Below are 10,384 nucleotides of genomic sequence, written 5' to 3'. Positions count from 1 at the left end.
GCGGTCCCTCCCCAGCTGGCCAACCTCCCGCATCCCTCCCAGGCCCTGATCGTGCACTGGTGGGGTTCCTCAGCCTGGCCTGTGCCCTCTCGAAATCTGGGACCCCTTGGGGGATGTTGGAGAGCCGGTTTCGGCCCAACAGCGGAACAATGGCTGCTATGATGTGCACTGACCACCAGGGGGCAGACGCTTAACACAGGAGCTGTCCCCTGGTGGTCAGTACACTCCCACAGTGTACTGAGCACCGCTCAGCCAAAAGCCGGGCTCACCGCTGGTAAGGGCAGCAGGCCTAAGCCACCAGTCAGACATCCCTCGAGGGCTCCCGGACTGTGAGAGGGCACAGGCCTGGCTGAGGGACCCCTTCCTCCTCCCCCACCCCCGCCAAGTACACAAATGTCATGTGCCGGGCCTCTACTATACTTATAAGATACAGTCCTTTACATTTTTAAAGTGGTTTTCAAAATAATAAAATAGACTGTCATAATATTTAGTAAAATAAGGTAAAAAACAAAATATCTAGTATAATTCAAATTCACAAGGCTGGGGAGAAGCACTCTGAGATATTAGCAGTGGTCACCTTTTCTTCTTTATACGTTTGTCTATTTTTAAAATTTTCTACCAAGTTCAGATGCTACTTTTGTAACCTTAAAAAATAGTTATTTAAAACAACAAATAATGTTTTAAAATCATATCCACAGTTACACAGGCACTAAAAGCCAACCCTTTGCCTCCAATTCCAGGACTCTGGCCCCTGCACCACCCTCCCTTGCTGTGCAGGGGAATGAGCCACCCTGTAAAATGCATCAGCCTCACAGGCTCATCAGACAACTCTGTGAAATGGCCAGCCACTCAGTACAAAGCCAATCAGAGGTTTTCACATGTAGCCCTATGCAGACATAGCCCCAGAAAGTAGGTCAGAACCACTTATCATAAGACCAATGTGCATTCTCTCCCCTCTTCCTGCAATTTTATTTCTTAAATATACCAGGACTGCTGGACCCCTCTCCAGCTCTAATGCCTTCTTCCAATCAGTTAAGAATACCTTTGATTTCAAATATAGATTATCATTGAATCTGGGCATAAGCCAATCCTCAGATCCCTCAAGAACTGGAATTAACCTGATGTAAAATATTTTCATTGGAAATTGGAGTTTAGAGTCCTCTAGCAATTCCCTGTTGATGGCCATAAAGCAAGGACCCATAGAATTCTTGCCCATAGCAAATGTGTAATGTCTTCAAGGCCTGTTCAATCACGTTTATATTCTGTTCTGGAAGTAAGGTTTCACAGATGGATACGTATGTCCCTATTTCGTATCAATCATATCTATCATCTACATACAGGTCTCTAATAAAGATCTCCTTCTTGGGCCATGTTGTTGGAAGAAAGGACAATTGAAAGTCTGGAAAAACTTTCTGTAACTTCTTCACAGGCAACATCTACAAATGAAAGGAAAGCTGGTGGCATGAGGAATTGCTCGGTCTATCGCTTACATTATAATTTGAAGGAATTGCACCATTCATCCTTGTCATTGTTCCAGTAAATTCAATGATTCAACTGAGGTAGGTAATTCCAATATTAGGTGAAACAAGGAAAGGAGCAGGCGATGAGAAAAATTGCCCTTTTTTCTTAGACATGCACATGGAGCTCTGCAGTAAATCTAATTTGTAAATGGACTTCATTCCACTAGTCTCCTCCTGAAACAACCATGCTATAAAAATAAAGGGGGAGACATTTTTAATTTTTGATCATGTAAGATAGACATGACTTTCACTGTTCTTTATCACACTCATTAAACAGGGGATACACAAGGCTACTGCAAAGCAATGATTAATAACATTACCCTGTAGATTACCATGGAAACCATTCATTCTGGTTACAGGACACGTTGTTATTGCTTGAGTAAAGCGGAAAAGAATAGCATCTGTTTTTTTCCAAAAGTTGATGGCTAAACCTAGTTACCTTAATGAATATTCCCCTCTAACCTGAAAAATGTCATTCCAATGTCAGATAATAGAGCAGGAGTTTTATGGTCCTGTGTTAGACTCCTTTAAGGAAAGTTTCTGGCCTAGAGTACTAAAAGAATACGTTATGGAAGGAAACCATTATAGAGGCTTTCCTGTGCCACTTCATTCTTTGTCCAGGAGCTCGTTAATGGTAGCTTTAAGATGTACGGGTGTGAGGTACATTCCCAACACTGACAGCTCATTCAAGTTCTTTCTGACTGAGACCATGCTCCTTCGGCCCTTCCTCCATGTATATTAAATAACAATCTCTCTGGCCATAAATAGTCAATGTATGTCACAGGACATTTCCAGACACTTTTATCTCGTTCTAATCTTCTACATGTTGATTTTTAAACAGTGGCTTAGATTTGGAAATATCTCTTTTATTCCTGCTTTGGAAAGGGAAGAAGAGAAGTTCAGGCATTTTGAGGTTCATAGTCGAACAAGTTTTCAGTGCTGAGACATCAGTTAACTCAATTGCTAAATAAGCTTCTCTATTGTGCCCTTTGGAATCAGAAATATAAAAACAGGGCAGCTCAGAGCACACGGGGATGCTTTGATAAGTGGAATACAGCCAGGATTTCTATACTTCCACGCAGTCTCTACAGAATTACTTTTCCATACTTCAGCCATTTCATTGAAACCATTTTTCACTTCTAATGGGTTTTTATTAACAGTTTAATAAAAATCGTTATTTTAGGCTTTATTTTCATAATAATTTTTCTTGCAAAATTATTTTTAGTGCCTAAGAGATTTTTATGGCAATTACAGGGAATAAGCATTCTTAGAATACAGACACTTTTGCTCAGTACATTTTGCCTTATAACAAAGAGATTTGTGAAATTATTCCTCCTCTGCATTATTTGAATCTACGCTGGGGAAACAAGAAAGAGCAAGAGAGAACAATCTATAGAAATTTGTCTTATATTGCCTCTTTCTTTTTTTTTAAGTGTCTTTTTTTCCGGATGTTGGCTGTCTTAGAGGGATGCTCAGACCCTCGTGTTGGTGGTCAGCATGTTCTACTCTGCACCCATTGCCAGACCTAAGCCCCATTCAGCAAGTTCACACCAGGAAATCAGGATACTTTCAAACAGGCAAAATGCACTGCCCTCCCTCATCCCCAAGTTCTCAAGGCAGCAGAAGGGCAGAAAGACCACAGGGTCTTTCTTCTTCTTGTGTTAGGAGGGGGCACTTTCCTGCAACCTTGGAACTGGTTTTTACTTAAGACAAAACTTAATGGCATCCTCTTTTTTCCTGTCAGCTCGTGAGTGTCTGCTGCCTCCTTCCAAGTGGTGGATTCTGAATAACTACCCAGGGACCATCCTGTGCCAATTTCACCAAGTCCCTGCTCTTTGCCATTACACATTCTGGTGTCAATCATCCGTAATGAGACCCCTTAAGGTCTCCAGCAGCTCAGGGCAAGAAATCAAAGCGCTGGGGGAGGAGGCTTACCTGTGGGGCATGCCGGTGATGCAGGCGGTGGTGCCCTCATGGGACAGGTCGCAGAGTTTCAGGTACCAGTTCATCTCCACTTCGCGCACCAGCGCCAGTTGCTGCGCCCTGAGCTGGCTTTGCCCCGCGGGGCTGAGGCTGCCGTCCTTCCCATTTTCCGAGGCTTTCTTGGGAGGCTTGTCCTTGCCCCCTCCGGAGGGCCCCGGCTGTTTCCTTACCTTGGTGGTGCTGCTGCTCTCTTCTATGACCCGGGCTGACAGCATCCTGGAGGGGCCTGTCTGTGCTTCAGAAAAGGCTCCAAGGGCCTGTCATCAAAGCAATTGGAATGGATTTTTCTGCTCTGCCTCCCTCGTCTTCGCTGTCTTTGCCCATCCCTTTAACCTTATCCTGCCACGAAGCTGTAACTGAGCCGGGTCTGTGACTGGGCATGAAAGGGTATCCCTAATTTTCCTGAGGAAGAGCTAGAGATCAGTGATATCACGGAACGTGGAAATTGTCAAAACAACCTTCGACAACTTGGTAATGCGGAAGCTCTGCTGTGCTCTTGCTTCTGCAAAGTGTGGACCTTGGCTTCATCTAACAGTAACTCTCAACCTTAGCTCATTAGGCTTGGTAAATTATATTTGATCATCATGTTAGAGTTATTTTTAAAAAGGGACATCTACAGGCTCATTAGCCATTCTTTATTAGAGTCCCTTTAGAATTTTAAACATTTTAATGTGAATTTCCTCAAATAAGTCTAACATCAATGCAAGGGGAGGGTAATCGTCCTTTTGTGTAAGCCTTAAAATAAAATTTTTAATTGATTTTGTAATCTTTTGGGAGGGGGGGCTTTTTGAATGTCAGCAAACCACTATGTCAAACAGTCTTTCATTCTGAATGGAAACATGATGAGCCCACCATAACTGACTCAGTAATTGACCCTCTTGATGATTCTGATGGTTGGAAGCATGAGAATCATCTAATCCAGGGGGCTGAGGCTGACGTTGGGGGGGTGGGGGGGTGGAGTAGAATGAGAGGAAGTGATAAAGCCTGAGTGTGTGTGGATATGAATGAGGCAGGTATGCCAACTGCACATGACAACCAGCTCCAAAGATGGAAAGAACGTTCAGTTAAGATGAATGGGATTGACCCACTCACATGCCCACCCATGTGACATGTGACCTCTGTCTTAGCTCAGGACACATTCATGTCAGTGTCCACCTAAGTGTTTGGTGACCCTCTAAGCCCCAGGCGTCCCCCTAACCAACTCCAGTGCCTCCTGTATCAACTGCTCTGTGTTGGCTGCATGTGCAGGACTTGGGAAGGTGTGTGAATTTCTTTGTCCATGCAAACCCATGAATTAAAAATCATAGAAGTATAGTGAGGTCCTATAGACTCTGAGAATGGCAGGAGAGAAAAGAGGGGGAAAGAGGCTCTCCTTAAAGAGGTGGCCCTTTTGGGAAGTATGTCAATGACTTTGCGAATCCCTATGGCTGCTGATTAGTCCCAGCCAAGAATGAGAGGACAGCAAGTCACACTATGTGGACTCGTCCATATTCGGGTAAAGCTGTTTCATATTAGCTTCCAGGGTAGTCTGGGATTAGAACCAGGACCACCAAGCAATGTGCAATCTGAAACGTTTATCAGCGGGCAAGGAGGCAGCTGCTACCAAGCACCAGGTCTGCCCCACCTGAAGCTGCGTGGTCTTAGGAATCGTTAACATCACCAGCAGCCTCTCCAACTCTTCTCTCTACCCACCATCCCTTGAGTCATAGAAGAGCTTCAGCAACATGGTCTCCAATAGCAATAGGCTCCCCAAAGTATAGACTCTGGAAACAGTTTCCCAGGTTGATATTCTTGGGGATGTGTCAATGGAGGACTTTGCAGTGGAACTGGGGAGGGGGTTCTATGCTCATTCAGCCAAGGGGCCATCACACTCCCTTTGGGCTGCCGTTCTCAGGAGGCAGTGTTGTTGTGTTTGAGAGCTTTGCTCTGGAGTCAGACTCCTTGGGTTTGAATCCTAACTCCATCATGTACCTGCTCTGTGATCGTAGGCAAATTACTTTACCCCACTATGCTTTAGTTTCCTCAGCTGTAAAAATAGGGATAATCGTCTACTTGTGGCCGTTTTAAAACATGGCTCCCAAATCCTTTGACACGCCTTTCATTGACGGGTGAGGTCTACTTCCCTTCCCCGGCAGCTGGGCGGGCTCCTGGTCAGTGAAATCTGGTGGAAGTGAAGCTGTCCTGTAGTGGAAGAAAGGCCATCTACCTTTCACCCACTGCTCTTGGGATGTGCATTCTGGGCGAAGACAGCTGCTATGTAAGGAATCTCATTACCTGGGGATTGCCATGGTTGGGAGTCACCTGTAATCGCTCTGATCAGTAGCCCCAGCTGAGTTCCCCGGCAACTGCCAACTCCGTGAGGAAGCCAGCGTGAGCATCTGGGCACGGTCTATCCTCCAGATGGCAGAAGTCCCAGCCAACCTCTGACTGTAACTGCAAGAGACAGCCCAAGTTAGAACGGCCCCTCCCAAACTCCTACCCCCACCAAATTTTGAGCCAAATAAAATGGTTGCCTTATGACCACCATTAAGTTTGGGGATTATTTTGCAGCCGTCGTAACCAGAACACGACTCATATCTTTATTATAAATATTTAACAGAAGATGTGAGAAATACTTAGAACAGTGTCTAGCATATATTAACATTTAATAAGTATTAATACTTATCCTCCAGGTTAGATACTGTTGCAGCACTAGCATTCAAACTTTCTGCTTACGTTTTCCTTTTTAAAAAATTGGTAAACTAAGTATCAACTTAAACATTTTAAAATATAAAATACTTTCATCAGACATTTTTAAAAATCACAAAGGATGCCAGGCCCCGCATAGTTAAGTGTTGGTGTTTTTAAAATGAAGTTGTTACATCACTATCTTAAATGTGTCCAATGGAATTTAAATCCCATAGCTATTTGATATCTATCATCATCCGTTTAAAAAATTCATGAGCATGCCTTTTAGCAGTTGGAAATTTTACATTCTTCCTTTTTCTCCCTGAACTTGTTTTTCTAGTCCATTTTACTCCCAGAATTTGATACTGATATTAAATATTTGTATGCTTGAAAATATTTTACAGATGACCCTATCAAATAATTCTCAGCAACAAAAATATGAACATAAAAAAATGCTTAATTTTTATTTTCTAGGCCCATAAAACTCTAAATGTTATAAAACATCTCAGGAATAGGGTGATCATGACAATTATTATTGGACATAATTGATCAAAATTAGATTTTCTAAATTTGGAAAAATTATTGCTTAACATGATAAGTAAAGTATTATTAAAAATGTATCTCTTAATGACATGGATGGAGCTGGGATTTCTTTTTTCTGAATTAAGTCATGTATCCATAGAGTGATATTTATTAATAGACTGATGAGAGTTGGTGATCAGTTGAGTCATTTTTCTTTGTATGCAATGTGTTAGATGTTGCTGGATGTGTTCAGCCTTTTCTCTTTATGTATTGATCCTGCTCAGAGTTTGCTGAACTTCTTGAATCTGTAAATTACTGTCTTTCACCAGATTTTGATAAGTTTTATCTATTACTTTTACAGACTCTCTCTCCTCTGGGACTCTGATAACACATATATTAGATCTTTTGATGTTATTCATGTCCTTGCGGCTTTGTTCATTCTTTTTTAATTCTAATTTCTCTCTTCTTTAGATTGGATCATTTTATTGATCTCTCTTGAAGCTCACTTTGTCATCTCTATCCTGCTAAGTGCATTCAGTTCTAGAATTTTCATTTGGTTATTTTCTATATTTTTATTACTCCAATATTTCTTATCTTTTCTTTCACTGCAAGTATATTCTTCTTTACCTCAGTGATCATAGTTATAATAGCTGATTTTAAGGATTTCAATCCTTATCTGATCTTTCTCTTTCTAACCATTCCAAAATTTTATACAGTCAACATCCCTGACTGAAAAATTTCTCTCGAACAAACCAAAAAAAAAAAAAAAATGGAGGGAGAAGGGAGAGAAACCTGCTCTAATTATATCTCTCCTTGGCTCAAAATTATTCAGTGTTTCCTTTATACCAGAGAATAACGTTGAAACTCATCAAATTGATTTTAAAGGCCAATTGCTACCTGCCTGCAGTCTACTCATTCAGCTTCTATCCCTCTGCCTCTTTGCACAAAGTATGTTCTGAGGAAATTGCTTTACCCCTGGTTGCTCACTGTTCCCCTAAAGGCCTGCTGTTTCACGCCACCATGTTTGTATCACACCTTCCCCCCACCCCCACCCCCACTCCATATGCTTCTACCTACACATTTCCCAGTTCCCTCATTGGAATTCCAGGCTGTCACAGGCCTCCTCTGACTCCTTGCCGCCTGAAGGGGCCACTGCCCTTCTCACACTTACTGTCTGAACTAATTAGGGTACATGGATTACACACAGGTTTGTGACAGCTTCTTTACTGCTGTCCTGAACTATTTTAGTGCATGTCCTGTCCTCTTTCACCTGCTCTTAGTCCCTCTCCTTTGCAATCCCTTTTGAAGTATCCCCTTTTATACACACCTTCATCATCCTACTCACTAGGTCTCCCCTTCACCGCCAGTACAGGTTCTGGAAGGCCAACGACAGGGCCAGGAACCTGAAAAAGAAACGTTTTGTGTTTCTTTATTTCTAGAAACTTCTTTTGTTTAAATAGTAAAAGAGAAAGCTTACAGCATAAACTCATGAAGTGGAGTAGGATATTTGATCACGTCAGTATTATTTTCCTCCTCTCCCATCCCTTGGGACAAAAAGAAACTTGAAGCAAGATGAGAGGGCTTGGAGTGGACTTGATTCGGGTTGAGATGCTCCTGGGCCCCATCTGCCCTCAATCCAAAAGGGCATGAGTGGGAGGGAAGCAATGGGCCTGAGGGGACCTCCCTGCGCACCCAGGTGGCTACAGAATGTATTGTGAGACAGGGACACTTTCAAGAGTGAAGTGTGCGCTATTAATAATAATGACATCCCAGCCGGCGTAGTTTAGTGGTTGAGCACTGACCCATGAACCAGGAGGACATGGTTCGATTCCCCGACGGGCAACATTCCTTGGTTGCAGGATGGATCCCCAGTAGGGGGCGTGCCAGGGGCAGCTGATCGGTGAGTCACATCATTGATGTTTCTCTCTCTCCCTCTCCCTTCCTCTCTCTGAAATAAACAAAAATGAATTAGTTTTTAAAAATTACAGAGAAACAATAGGTGAAAACTGGCAACGTCCCCCAAACCAAAAGGTGTTATTCATTCTACGCATACCCCTAGCCTGATGTAGAACAGCATCCAAAATGTTTCTATAGCAGCGGCCCTCCCATCAAAAGAGGAACTATAGGAGGCACCAGCAGTTATGAATGCTGGGGTCAAGACAAAGTAACTGCCAAGTCCCTGATGTGGACCTTATTGTGAAAGAAGGCAATCTCGGTCCAGGTGGACAAGCAGCCCAGAAGCCGATGAGGACTAAGGATGGTCCCACAGCAAACACCCTTCCCATGGTCAAAACTCTATAGAAGTCACCTAGTACCATGCTTTGGCCTCTCTGCCCCAAACCTCCCAGTCTTCTTTAAACCCCACAGTGCCAACTTTTTATAGCAAAGATAGAATAAAATCAAAAAGGAGTTGTACTATAGCTTTAATTAGAAAACTTCTCAAGTAGATATTGGCCGGGATATATAGGAGATTGGCCTTTCCCATGATCTCTCAACCATAAAACATTTCTAGTTGTGACCTTCAGGGAAAATCTTAGCACACATCATGGCCTTAAACAGTAAAATGTGTTACAAAAACTCCAGGCTTCCAAATAGCTTCTCCCGTCATTACAATGGAATAGGAAGAAAAAAAAAATTTTAAGATTCCTTCACTGTCAAAATAAAACGTAGCTGACTCCTGCCAAAGCAGTTATTCCTGGAATCTCTAATTATTAAGCCAGAGGCTGTTGTCAGAAAGTCAAGCGTTTCATTCTCTTCATGCTGGCAAGAAGCCCATTGGAAACTAATTCAGCAACAGAGGAAAATAAGCCTTCTTCTGAGGACTGTGCAAAATTCAGTTTTGTTTGAAAGAAGATCCTGACATCTCCTTGGCAAGAGCTTTGCATCATGCAGAGTAAATAAAACATGATGACTCAAATGGCCCCAATTGGCTCCTGGGGCCTCCAGGCCATCCTCTGGGTCCTCAGCCTTCTCCAGCTCAGCTTCAAAGGGTGTGCCAGGTCCAGAGAACATGTCAAAGAGCCACAGTGCTCACCGTTCCTCCGACTCCAATACCCTAGATTCTAGACGAGTCTCAACTGGGCTGACTGGGCACTTCAAGTCTCTGCCACGTATCTGTTCCATGCCAGTAGGCTACCTCAGGAATGTCCTCATGGAGATGACAGAAACACAAGAAAGAGCAAGGACTCTCAAGTTGTAGACTTAGAAGCACCATACTTGCACTTCTGCTTCATTCTATTACCCAAAGCCAGGCACATGGTCAAGTCCAGAGACAGAGGCAGAGGACACTTCAAAGTTAAATGCCCAAGAGTGTGGATGCAGAGAGGGTAAAAGATCATTCAACCCATCAGCAAGACCTATCAATTCTACCTTAGAAATACTTTCCACACCTGTCCAATACTCCTTCTATCTTATTGCTACCACCACTTCAGTTCACCATGATCTCTCTTACCTATCACCACCTGACTGCTCTGTCCAAATCTTTCTTGTCCATTCCTTCTCAGACCATTCTCAATGCAGCAACTGGAATAAACTGAAAAAGAAAACCTGCTCTGACCACTCAATTAAGTATGCCAAATGGTTTCCTATTGTTCTCAGGATAAAGGTGAAAATCCTAAGGCCTGAATTGTTTTCAATTTTCAATTGAGGGGTTATTTTAAAGCAAATAGGTGAACCTGGTGAAAGGGAGAAAG

General features: G+C 42.9%; 1 protein-coding gene across 1 annotated transcript in view; it reads right to left on the bottom strand.

The window, feature by feature from the left end:
- Positions 1 to 3,752, bottom strand: part of KCNAB1 (potassium channel, voltage gated subfamily A regulatory beta subunit 1) — a 323,567-nt gene extending 319,815 nt beyond the window's left edge. The window contains exon 1 of the mRNA XM_014546234.1: positions 3,456 to 3,752. Within this exon, the coding sequence (XP_014401720.1) occupies positions 3,456 to 3,718 (263 nt within the window). The 5' untranslated portion in view covers positions 3,719 to 3,752. The remainder of the gene's footprint in view (positions 1 to 3,455) is intronic.
- Between the last annotated feature and the right edge of the window lie 6,632 nt (positions 3,753 to 10,384).

The sequence above is a fragment of the Myotis brandtii genome, unplaced genomic scaffold (genome assembly GCF_000412655.1).
Source record: "Myotis brandtii unplaced genomic scaffold, ASM41265v1 scaffold436, whole genome shotgun sequence".
Lineage (NCBI taxonomy): Eukaryota > Metazoa > Chordata > Mammalia > Chiroptera > Vespertilionidae > Myotis > Myotis brandtii.
Note: the sequence above shows the minus strand (reverse complement) of the source record. Positions and strands in the feature narration are given on the sequence as shown.